The sequence below is a fragment of the Artemia franciscana genome, chromosome 20 (assembly GCF_032884065.1).
Source record: "Artemia franciscana chromosome 20, ASM3288406v1, whole genome shotgun sequence".
Lineage (NCBI taxonomy): Eukaryota > Metazoa > Arthropoda > Branchiopoda > Anostraca > Artemiidae > Artemia > Artemia franciscana.
In genome coordinates this window covers 22,187,359-22,200,574 of record NC_088882.1, presented here as the reverse complement: position 1 = coordinate 22,200,574, position 13,216 = coordinate 22,187,359, and the positions used below count along the sequence as shown (strand labels likewise).

The window sequence follows — 13,216 nt, the reverse complement described above, 5'->3', positions numbered from 1 at the left end:
CCTCTGAAAATCGTCATTCTTATGCCCTATTGATCCAGGGTACATACCATTCACCCCATAAATTTTCAAGCTGATCAGAGAGAAGAAAAACTGTTTTCCTTTCTGCTGAAAAGTTAATGGTTTCAGGTGGTCCTGGAAGAGCCAAGTGCCCCTTTTTGTACAGATCGAATATACTAAAAATTCTTCTATGATTCCGCTACAAACAGGGCGTAAAATGCCTGCTTTCCCACCAAAACCTGGCAGTGGGACAAAGAGGGGCATTTGAGGGACCACAGGCCCACTTTGTGCCTCAAATTTGTGCAAAAAGCACACCTCTACATTTTAAAATAGCGAGGGGGGATAGAGACCGTTGAAGGGGCAACGGCTCCACATTAGGTTCTCATCAATACATAGGAGAAAATCCTTATATATATATGTTTCAAAAAAGGTGCAAATTGCCAGCCCTTCAACCAAAATTTCGTGTGTGTAGGGACACGAGGGGGATTGTTTGAGGGGTCATGAACCGGCTTTGCGATCCTTACTAGTGCCAACTGAAAAGTCTTGTGAAAATTCTGATTCAAATAAGATGCAACATGCCTATGTTTTTTACTAAACATTTGGTGAAGGAGGATGCGGGGTGGTGTCCGAGAACAGAGATCTTAAAATTAAAACGATTAAAAAACTCCTGCGCTATTCCTCTTCACGCAAATTACATAATAAATCGCTTTCTGCAATGACGTTGGAACTATGGGAAGCAGGATGGGGGATGAGGAAACTGGCCCACATTGGCTCTTCAATCATACAAATTAAAAATCTGTGCGGGGTTCTGGTTCAAAAGGTACGATTTGCCTTTATTTCTGCAGGTTGTGGAAGAGGGGGGGGGGGTGACGGAAGCATCAAGTGTTCAACATTGACAGCTAGTTTTTGCAGAGAATCAGGTTGTGGCTCATTTTTGAGCACAGTCATTATCAACTTTTCTTCCAATATCTACCACAGCCAAGAAATTTTCAGTTTCTCAAAATATTCAAAGACAATAATTTCATGAATAAATTTTTTTGCAAAAAAACTGATTTAATTTACGTTCACCAACTCTACAAGAAGTACTATCCGTGTAACAAAAAGAAATTGTTCTTCCTTAGTTCAAAAGTTGATGTTCTTGCTCTAAGACCCCTTTCTAACATCTTCCCTAAAAGAGAAGCAAAGGGGAACCTGAAATTGCTTTAGTAATGAGAGAACTAAGGAAGCATACGTATTATTATTATTTTTCTGCCTCAGAACCAAACACAGAGAATAAAACAGTTGACTTTACCGCCATCACAAATAGAAATGGCTTGTAAAAGTAGATGGGAGCAATTTTGAACCCATGAAAAAAAGTTTTTTAATCTATTTTTTTATTTATTATTATAACAAACAAACTTTAGAAATGGGGCCAAAGAACCCTCATATATCTTAATCACTTTCATAAGTTAATATAACTTCAATTTGAAAATGCTGCCTGGAAGATTTCGAGCTTTCTATTTTAAAAAATAAATATGGCTCGAAGAAACGAAAGATAATCGCAACTGCTCAATAAACTTCTCTGACATAGATTGTAAAAGTCTGCTTCCGAAGTCAAATTGTATGCGCTTGCTTAAGGACAAGGAAAAAGCATTTTTTTTACCCCAGGCAAGAATTATACAGAGCTGCCCAAAAATATAACATCACATTCGTCAATTCAGCCAGATCTTTACAGTACCAGTAAATACCTCCGGGGTTACACCCTTACCACCTTCCTGCAATATATTGAAATAGGTTGCACAAGAAAAGAAAAGGAAAAAAAACAAGTAAGTGTTGCTCCTGCAAAATAGTTAGTGTCTGATTGGATGGCCCTTTACATTTTTGGTTTCAGAGCTCTGTTTTTCAATTGAACTTTTTTTTCAATCCAGTGCCGACATCTATAGTTAGTGATAGATTCCTAGTTTTTATGGTCTTTGGACTTCATATTTCATTCGGGATTCTCACAATGTCAATAACACATAAATACCAAATCAATATTTAAGCCAAACTAGAACCTGATTTTACTTTGTCTAAAATGCATTGTATCCATGCTTTTTTATATCATTTTTCTTTTGAAAAAAAATAAGCTTAATTATAAAGTATTTATGAAGATATCGAATTTATACATAAGAGCAAAGCATGAAGAACATGTCTGCAAAGAATAAATAGTATGAAATACGCAAAGAAAATTCCAGGCTTAATCTAAAGTAAAAAAAAAAATCGAATACAAATTTTTTTACCCAGGTACTTGTCTGAAATGGCTGAATAAAAAGCAGGGCTCGTGATATTTCATCCGGGCGAGAAGCTATGAATCCATGGGGCTGAAGATCAAACGGTATCGAAAAATCAATCGCTCTTTGACGTTCTTCGGTGATAGTGAACGCAGCAGCACCAACATCTGCCTCTCCTGTTCGGACTACTTCCACCATACCATTCCATCTATTACGACCAACCGGACTTCCCCATAAGCCATCCATAGGTTCAATTACGGTGTACCTAAAGTAATATCTAATTACCATCAATTAACACAGATGTACCGATAGCTTTGTTCTTTCTTTCCCTTTGTCAAACATTTTGTGGTAATGAACTGTAAATAAAGAACTACCAGTGCCAATAGTAATCAATGATCAAAAAACGAAAGGTTGATTGCAATGTATACGCTGACAGAATTAACCTTATACAGTGATTCAAAATCTGAAAAATAATTAACTTTGAAATTACACTTCAAAATTTGCTAGCATAAGAAAACCTCCAGGAAAAAAAATGGAGGAAAAAAGGAGCATTTTTGAGAGGAAGAGCATTTAGCTAAGGAAAAAAGGAGGACCATTATGCCACCTAAATTACCATGTCCAAGTACCCTGTATTAAACGTCACAAATCCCTGCATGTTTAAATTCACATTTTGCAAGATAAATTAGGTTACAGATGCTTGTTTGTTTTCAAAAAGAGAAAGTAACAATTTGACCATGTAAGCCTGTCTTCGACTCAAAGTTAAGACTACCACCATCGGAGAGACATTACTGTAAAATCAGAAAAAAAAATTAATAAAAAGAAAGCCACTATTCATTTAAGCAAATCATGGAAGAAGACTTCAACACAAATGCTGGACGGTGAGCAATGTCATTATTGATGAGCTAGAAAGCTGGCACTAACATACATAGCTGGCACTCATACTCCGCATGGAGCCACCGACTCAATCTCATCAAGTGTTTTTAACCCACCACTGAACCTATTCTCGGATCTGGGTTTTGCCTAGGTTCAGTCTAAGTAAAGCAGCTTTCAGTAATATTATACCGCTATGATTAAGAACGCGGACTTTACTGTTCTGGTGCAAAGACCGGCAAAAAAGGAACAAAATAGTTACCCGCATTTGACAGCAGGCTGTACGATAGGAGGAATATTAGCCATCCAAGCAAGCCTTTATCTTGAAAGGCAACTACTTTTGATCATCTAGGTTATTTAATTCTCAGCAAAAACTGGAATTTCTTAATAATATGGGGGAGATCAAGAAGAATTGTAAGGTATTTTGTACATTATTGTGATTAGATACCTCAAATAGTATTTTTGTACGTATTTGTCATGACCATATTTAGTGCAGTACTAGTTAAATTTGATTCTAGTTCATTTTTTATTTTTATAGTTAGTAGTTGCTATGACAAGTCTTAGTGCAGTAATTGAATCCTCGTACATCTGTTTTTGTTTTACTTGTTCGCTTTTTTCTTCTTTTCTTTTTCCTCTACTCCATCTTATGCTATGTGAATAATGGCTGTTCAATATATAAATAAATTTTATAACCAATCGCCGCAAAACTAAAAAAAGAAAAAAAAAACTTGGAATAACACTCCAATTTTTTCTGATAGAGAAGAGGCATTTCTAGTTGAGTTTAATCCATTGCAAGATTCTGCAGCACAACAGCAACTTTATTGATTTATGTGATGTACTATTATGTCTTACCAAACAAACCGATTATAGAGTCTATTTTTAGATTAGCATACTTTGGTTTTCAAAAGCTATCGCATGAAAGCACTCAATAGGAAAAGAGGTTATATTTTTCTTTGTCTAAACCTAAGAATACCGTGGTAGTTCGATTATTTTGTATTTACTAAAAATGTTATATAAAAATAGGTTCATTATTAATTTTTCAGGTACTAGTATTTTGGGCCATATGTTGGTGCTCGGTATGCTGGAGCCTTGTATGCTGGTGCTGGATAAGATGGCTTGTATGCTGGCTTGTAATCATATTTTGGTTCGCCAGAATACTGAACATCAGCAACATACCCCGTATAATCATCAGCAGTGTAGGTTACAGTCTGGACGCGGCCATCTGGAGGAAGAGTCTGGTAGCTACCTTTGACGTATCCATTGCCATCAGAGGTTTCCTGGTGGTTGTAGGTGGAATTGCACAACAGCAACTCATAGCTTTAAAAAATATATACACAAAACAAAGGCCAATTTTGTATGTAGGGATCTCAGTCAACAAAACTCCTTAAAACGCCCTATAGTTTGTTTTTGTTTTCATTTTACTATGATTTTCATTTAATTCATCCTTTTGGGTTATTTGACAAGGCTCAAGTTAATTTACTATATGAAGTACAGAAGTTATTGCAAACAACGTGATTAATAAAAATGGAACCACAGATTTATTCATGTCAAAAATCCAAATTATTAAGTCTTAAAATAAGATAGCGAAATCAGTAATTGGAAAGAGGACAATTATCAGACTCAACAACTGAGAAAATACACACAAAAAAGAAACTCATTGATAAGAAACATCCAAACCACAATTGCAAAATTTAGCCCCAAAGAGGGGCAGCAGTCCTAAAAACGAGGCTTAATATTCAAGACAGGAAATGCCAAAAAATAACAGTTCTAAAAAGGAATTTTACGCACAAATAATAAAAGTGAAGAAATCCTGCCAGAGTTTTCTCTGCCCTTCAGCCTTCAACCGTTTGTTACGGCAAATTTCCTGTTTTTTTTTTTTTTTTTTTTTTTTTTACTATTTTCTAGATTTTTACAGCCTATTGTAACGTTTGAATGATGTTTTTTTTGCATTGATATTTTTCGGGTGTAGACAGTCTTCTATAATACATTTAGCACGATTATAGCTGAGAGGTACCACAGCTATTAAGCCCCCCCCCCCACTGAACGTAGATCCAAAGTCCACATGACCGGTAGATTCCATAGAACCCAGAAAGAGAGATTTTCGGAGCTTCCAATAGACATATCCATCAAGTTACGTCGAAGACCCGAAAGTTTTGATTTCATCTTGGCTCAACACCTTTATGACAAAAAACCTGACAACTTCATTTTCTTTAGTACCGCATCCATTAATACCGTTTTTAAAAGGTCTCACGCAGGTTTATGGGGGGGGGGTAGTTCAAATAAAAATCAATTCCAAAAAAGTTATCCCCAAAGGAGATGCTGGAGAATTATACTGGAGAAACTGGATAAAAAGAGTCATACTTCGCAACCTAATAGGTACTCTGATAATACCATGCCTAATAAGCGATTAGCATTCAAAAAGCTTTAAATGAAATAAATTCCCAACTGAAAGTCTGAATACCTATTCAATGCGGGCTTTTTTTGCCCAGCTTTTTTTTGAAAAGAGCCTTTTTTTAAGGTTTCTCTTTTTATATTCTCACAAGGGCTTTTATCAGTGTTTCTATCTTTCATTCTGAATTCTGTACCGAAGTTGATTAAGCAGAGATCTCGTTGCCTTGTGTTCTCTTTTTAACTGGCTGTGATTATCTTCATTTTTTCTTCATGATGTTTTCTTATATTGTTACGCTTAGCAAGCGTGGTTCCAGAAATTATGTAAAACATGGCAGGAACGAGGTTACTCATTTTCTTTTACTATTGACTAACTAATAAGGTTATTATTTCCTTTTAACTTTTTATATTTTCTTAATTAGCCTTTTTTGAGCTCTCATTAAGTTTGTGCCTCCCAAAAGAAAACGCCACCCCTATCTAAGCTAGATTTTAAATACGTGCCTGAACAGGGTTATAGTTTTAAGCTTATTTCTTCTCTATAATTGCATGTTTAATCTATATTTTATGTCTTTTACTTTCCAAGAATTTTTTTCCTTTGCTTTAAATTTATTTTTTTATATTATTTTTTTCAATTATACATTTTAGCGTTTTCAGGTTTTCACTGATCCATCGAAAAAGGGGGTAAATTTTACACCGTTAGTAAGGGGAAAAGGGCACTATTAACATTTATGGACAAGTATGAAATGGATCTTCTAATGTGAGTGTATTTATCGAATTACGTTTTTCAACAATAGTGTTTGCTTTAAGTTAACGCTATTAACGTAACCTAAAATTTCAATACCAAATGTACAAATTCTAGAACCCTCTGAGGTCCAACTCACTTTTGAGGTTTAATTGATTGTGCATCATCATAATAATACAGCAAAATATTTTATTTCCAAAAGTACTTATGCTTGTGTCTTTGTTTTCTTGATAATAAAAACTTTATATCAGTAGATAACTGAGCCAGCCCCTTCATGAGTATCATCTTTAAATATTTTATAACGGTAAGTTTGCCAAATTACAACTTAACCATTTACCAAATAAATATATATAAAAAATCTACCAAAATATGCTTAGTAGTTGAAAGAAAGTTTTTGAATTTATCCCTTACTTTTCTTCCTTTATATTGTCCCTGTTCATTCTTTGTCGACTTTCTTTCAGTTTGAATGTTAATGTTGATATTTATATTTCACTTAGCCCTTCCACAAGCTCTACTTAGTGAGTTAATGAACATCCCATTTTCTCTTTTTTTTTTAATGGCATAAAACTAGAAATGAGATTATTACTTTTTTCAACATAGATCTTATTTAATTTTTTTTTAATTGTGAATAACTAATAAACAAAAACATTAAAAAAGAAATCTATATAGGATCCAGAACTTACGTGAAATTCAAATGCATTTTCATCAGATTTATCATGTCAAAAATGAGACCAGTGTATTGAGTTATATTTTCATTCTCATCTCTTACGAATTTCTGCCACGGAGTGTACTAAAAAAATAGTAGATTAAATTTTAAATCCCTAGAAAAAGAAAAAAATGAGCCAAAGCTAGTTGATACTTTAATGAATGTCGCTAAAAAAAGACAAGAAACCTGAAACGAATAAAAGTGACTATAAAGTGACTATAGCTATTAAGATAAGCTACTGAATTTATTGAAGGGTACATTGAAAGAACACTAGACTAACAGTTCGGTGTTATAGCAAAATCAAGGAGCTCACAAGAATAACATGATAACGTATCAAAAATATTAAATGCGCTATACAAGGACACATTTTTGAATAGCCCTCAAAGTGGGATTTTGAGGAGAGCGGGCTTCCGTCCTTTCAAATCGTGAACAGTTAATCGTGAATTCAAACCATTTAGCTAGTTACAAAGTACTTGTTCATTTATCTTCGCCTTGATACAGAGCAAAGGCACAAAATAAAATACAAAAACATAAAGAACGAATAAAGTCATTATTCATATTGTAATTCACAATCACAAAAAATTAGGATCCAGTTATAAAATAACAACTAGATCTCCTGAACAAAAACTCTTTCATACTCCCCCCCCCCAAAAAAAAAATCTTACAAGAAGAGAACATCCCAAAACTGTGCGGGTATAACATGAACATTATAGCGAATACAAGCAAATATCAGTCAAATTATGACATTCCAGAGGGGAGGGAAAAGCCTAGAAATTCTAATTATAAGCATAAAAAATTAGATGTATATGTAAGGTCACCTATAATATGTAGGGTGTCCTTTTTTTGACAAACGGTTTTCTTATGTTTGCTTATGCGCTTGATCACTAAAAATAATCTTCTGTGCATTCCAATTTTTTACTAGAATAAATATTTAGTGTTCGACCGCAAAAAAATTGTTTATCGCATTTTGCATAAATTCTCATGTTTTAGGGAATATACGAAGTGAAAATTTGATCATGTGCTTTGATACCAAAACCTACAAAAACGTCAATCGTGGACTTATTCATGTTGATTTATATAAGGTTCAATTCTGGTGGATTCGTATTTCTGTTGTTACCAAGAGAGCCATAACCAGAAATTTTCATCTTAATTTGGGAAAAACATTTTATAACAAGTCTATCTAATGTTTAAATAGACAATTCTTGGTTTACATAAACATAGTTACACAACAACAAAATATATTTAGGTATTTTTTGCAAATTAAAAAAAGGTACCCTGGTACGTCTTCAGTTGTATTTTATAAGCATTTTGAGATTAATATCTTAGCAGAGCTTCTACTATAATGTCATTCACACCAATAGAAATTAGATTCTAGTCAGTTTCATGAATCTCCTTCATGATGGATCAAACGTTCGGTGAGGAACAATCCTTGAAGGCGAAAAATCTAGGAGACATCACTGCCACTAAAAGCAAGATCGTATCAAAGGAGGGTGGCTGGGTTTTATCACCCTCTTCTCAAATTTTTTTCTGTCTCAAAAACGTAACAAAAATGCATATAAATATTTTTTATGCATTTCTTAAGTTTTTCTATATCCCCACCCCCCCCAAAAAAAAAGAAGAAAAAGATACCACCTGAAAAACTAGAGCTAAGAGCTCATACGGCACTTGTGACGAGGCATGAAGAGCTAAGAGCCAAGAGATCATATGGTATGAGCTCTAACAAAATTCTATGAATCAATAGATCGATTTAAAAGAAAAAGAAAAGGCTTAATGCCGGTCAGGATTTAAAATAAGAGCTCTGAGTCACGATGTCCTTCTAAATATCAAAATTCATTCAGATCCGATCACCCACTCGTAAGTTATCAATACCTTTTTTTTCTAATTTTTCCTCTCCCTTTAGCCCCCCAGATGGTCGAATCTGGGAAAACGATTTTATCAAGTCAATTTGTGCAGCTCCCTGACACGCCTACCAATTTTCATCGTCCTAGCACGTCCAGAAGCACCAAATTCGCCAAAGCACTGAACCCCACCATCTAACTCCCCCAAAGAGAGCGGATCCAGTCCGATTACGTCAGTCACGTATCTACGACATATTTAAGCATTTTGCAAGATTTTCGGTTTCCCCCTTCAGCCCCCCCCCCCCAAGGTCAACAGATTTGGTCGGGATTTGAAATAAGAGCTCTGAGACATGGAATCCTTCTAAATATCAAATTTCATTGAGATCCGATCACCCGTTCGTAAGTTAAAAATACCTCATTTTTTCTAATTTTTCAGAATTAACCCCCCCCCCCCCCAATTACCCAAAAGAGAGCGGATCCGTGCCGGTTATGTCAATCATGTATCTAGGACTTGTGCTTATTTTCCCCACCAAGTTTCATCCTGATCCCTCCACTCTAATTGTTTTCCAAGTTTTAGATTTCCCTCTCCCCCCACTTCCCCCCTAATGTCACCAGATCCGGTCGGGATTTAAAATAAGAGCTCTGAGACACGATATCCGTCTAAATAACAAATTTCATTGAGATCTGATCATCCGTTCGTAAGTTAAAAATACCTAATTTTTTCTAATTTTTCAGAATTAATCCCCCCAACTACCCCAAAGAGAGTGGATCCGTTCCGGTTATGTCAATCATGTATCTAGGACTTGTGCTTATTTTTCCCACCAAATTTCATCCCGATCCCTCCACTCTAAGTGTTTTCCGAGTTTTAAGTTTCTCCCTCCCAACTCCCCTCCCCCAATGTTACCAGATCTGGTCGGGATTTAAGATAAGAGCTCTGAGACACGATATCCTTTAACTATCAAATTTCATTAAGATCCGATCACCCGTTTGTAAGTTAAAAATACCTCATTTTTTTAGTTTTTCAGAATTACCCCCCCCCCCCAACTACCCAAAAGAGAGCACATCCGGTTATGTCAGTCATGTATCTTAGACAGGTTTTTATTCTTCCCATCCAGTTTCATCCTGACCTCACCGCTTTAAGTATTTTCTAAGATTTCTGGTTCCCTTCAACTGCCCCCCCCACTTACGCTGGATCCGGTTGAGATTTAAAATAAGAGATCTGAGTTACGAGGTCCATCTAAATATCAAATTTCAATGAGATCCGATCACCCGTTCCTAAGTTAAAAATACCTCATTTTTTTAATTTTTATGAATTACCCCCCCCCCCCCCAACTACCCCAAAGAGAGCGGATCCGTTCCGGTTATGTCAATCATGTATCTAGGATTTGTGCTTATTTTTCCCACCAAGTTTCATCCCGATCCCTCCACTCTAAGTGTTTTCCAAGATTTTAGGTTTCCCCCTCCCAACTCCCCCCTCCAATATCAGCAGATCAGGTCGGGATTTAAAAATAACAGCTCTGAGACCCAATATCCTTCCAAACATCAAATTTCATTAAGATCTGATCAACCGTTCGTAAGTTAAAAATAATTCAATTTTTCTATTTTCTCCGAATTAACGGGCCCCCCACTCCCCCCCCCCCCAGATGGTCAAATCGGGAAAACGACTATTTTTAATTTAATCTGGTCCGGTCCCTGATACACCTGCCAAATTTCATCGTCCTAGCTTACCTGGAAGTGCCTAAAGTAGCAAAACCGGGACCGACAGACAGACCGACAGAATTTGCGATTGCTATGTGTCACTTGGTTAAAAACAACCTTGCTAAAAAGCCATACTTTTTCAGCTCAACTCAGTGTATTCAGTTTAATGTAAAGGACAAAGCCGGGCTATATTATCCATTTCACAAAATATACAGAAAAAGATTGTTTTAATGCATAACTATTGATAATAAATCGCAGCAGGTAAAAACTGAGATATTTTTGACAAGGTACTTCACAACTCGTTCTCTTATTACTCAGGATTTTTGTCTTTATAGCAACTTCTATTTAAACTTAACTTTGAAACCATTAGTGAAAGTTTGCTTTGTTTTAATCATTCTTTTACTTTATCACCTTTTTCAACTTTCTCTTTTTATATGATTCCTTCTCATTTGTCTGTGAAGTTCCATCCATGTAAAAACTTAACTTATTGTACTCGGTTTTATTAACTCTACATCTCTGCCATAAAAAAAAACGATTTTTCGTCAATCCCGCATAGAGTTATTTCAATTGACAGAGTAATAATTTGATATCTTCAATGATCATTCATAAAAAAATGGAACTTATCAAAAGAATGGCATGACTAAAATGTGATGAACAAATGAAACTCAAACTGCACTCTTTCTTTAACAAATCAGTTTATATTTTCATCAAGTTTCTTGCTACCCAGGAATGACACTACAAACAGGAAAGGGCAATTGGGGGTCCTTTTCCCCTCTGTAACCAACAATAAAGCGTAAAGTTATTAAAAATTATAAAAGGTTCCTGCAACAAAAACAGCACGTTACAAACCTCAGTCCCCCTCACCCTGGAAATAGTTTTACAGATTTCCTCTCCCCCCCCTATAAAAATATTTACGATACCCTCGCATGAGAAGGGTGAAACCTTCTCCTTCGAAGGCGGTTGTGATAGAAAATACGACTAAATACTATGGAAAATACTATGTTTAGCTAGGTAGTTTTTAATTTTTATGAAAAAGATGCTTAGTAATTAAATTCTGTTAGCTTGAAATGTTGGCAAAGTAAGCGTTGAATTACTGATTCAAATTAATCGCATTGTTTTATTCCATTTTAAATCCGTTTTTAGTCAATTCAACCTTCGTCTGAAATCTCTCAACTTATTCTTTTTATTGAGTTTTCAGTAAAGTGAAGATGGCACTATAGTAATTTAAGAGGTTTAGGGATGGATACATTCCCCCTCATTTGCTATAGTTTATGTTGGTTTTAGATATGCCTTCGTTATTCGTCAAAAATCCTGCTCGTTTTAGGTTTGACATCTAGTACAAGCTAATTTGTGTTCATTTTAAGTTTTGAGTAAACTCCTTAATCTTCATGGAAAAATTTTTGTTTAATTTATTCAGAGTCTACAAATAAATGAAACACAGAAATGAAAATTCAATGCGTCAGCAACAACTTTTTGCAGTTTCTCAGCCCTGTTGGCTTTACGTATGCAAATAAATACTCATCCAGCTACAAGTATTATATAAAACTAGTTACATCCAGTGAGGTAATGATCAGTTCTCTCCCACGAAGACCCCCAGTAACATGAGGAAACAGATCATCCAGGTGGCGTAGTCCAAAAGATGGTGTCCATTCACCAACCTCCACGGTGTTAGCTTGACGTCTTTTCTTTACTTCAGCAGACCTAACAACGTATTTCAAACCACAATCACAGCTGATGTTCAATATAACCTTGAAAAAAAAACAAACAGTTATGTAGTACATTGAAACTTCATTACTCACACGTCTAGGGACTTCCTGTTTATAATTTTGCTCGTGGCTTTCATGTCGACTTTTAATCGTTTTATGTTTTATGTCAGTTTTATATTAAGATATGTTTATTACAAGTAAAAGCGTTTAGCCACCTTTAAAACCCCTCAAAAATATCATATTAGGTTGCGGTAATAATAGTATATGGTTACAAAAATGCAAAAAAAAAAGGTGCTGGATATTTCATCAGCATTCAATTTCATTAATGTTATACCATAAAAATGACTACTTTTTTAGTAAAGCATGACAAAAATGCTAGCATTTTGATACGTTTTAGGGGCCATTGCACTACCTTTTTTTGTGGTGATCAGAGGCGCCATTTGGGGGGGGGGTCAGGGTGGGCAAATGCCCACCCCAGATTTTCCAGGGGGGCCAAAGCTTCCACCACAAAGGGCCCTTTGCCGGCCATAATAATCCATCATGTCCAACATAATCCATTCTGTCCAATTGATTTGAAATTACTGCACGCCTATTAACCAAAGAGCGTAATTACTTGACGACCCTTGGGGTAATTACGCTATTTGCTATTAATCATTGTAAACTTTGAAAGTAGGTAAGATACATAATAAAATTCTCGATTTCTGTCGAATGCCCATTTCCTAGATGATTACGCGACACGAAGTGAGTTGGGGGGGCCCAAGATGGAGTTTATGCCCACCCCAAGATTTGGTCCAAATGGCGCCTCTGGTGGTGATCTTTGTAAAGATTTTTACTTCATTGTTGAAGTTGATCAAAACGCCTTTTCCTCTTTATTCTGTTCGTTCAGTTTTCTTAATTATTTATTGTAGTTTCTATTTGCTGAAGATCCCGTTTCTTCATTTAGACTTATTAATTAAAAAACAACTTCCCGAAAAAGAAGTTTTTCAAAGAAAAGTAAAAGCCATATTGAACTTAAGATTAAC

At 35.4% G+C, this 13,216-nt stretch overlaps 1 protein-coding gene across 1 annotated transcript in view; it reads right to left on the bottom strand.

Annotated features, from left to right (window-relative positions):
* The window catches only part of LOC136039917 (ionotropic receptor 93a-like), an 81,439-nt gene that overhangs the window by 32,673 nt on the left and 35,550 nt on the right, over positions 1 to 13,216 (bottom strand). The window contains exons 7-9 of the mRNA XM_065723907.1: positions 12,042 to 12,236; positions 6,930 to 7,036; positions 2,256 to 2,511 (exon numbers count right to left, since the gene is read on the bottom strand). Coding sequence (XP_065579979.1) covers positions 2,256 to 2,511; positions 6,930 to 7,036; positions 12,042 to 12,236 — 558 coding nt within the window. The remainder of the gene's footprint in view (positions 1 to 2,255; positions 2,512 to 6,929; positions 7,037 to 12,041; positions 12,237 to 13,216) is intronic.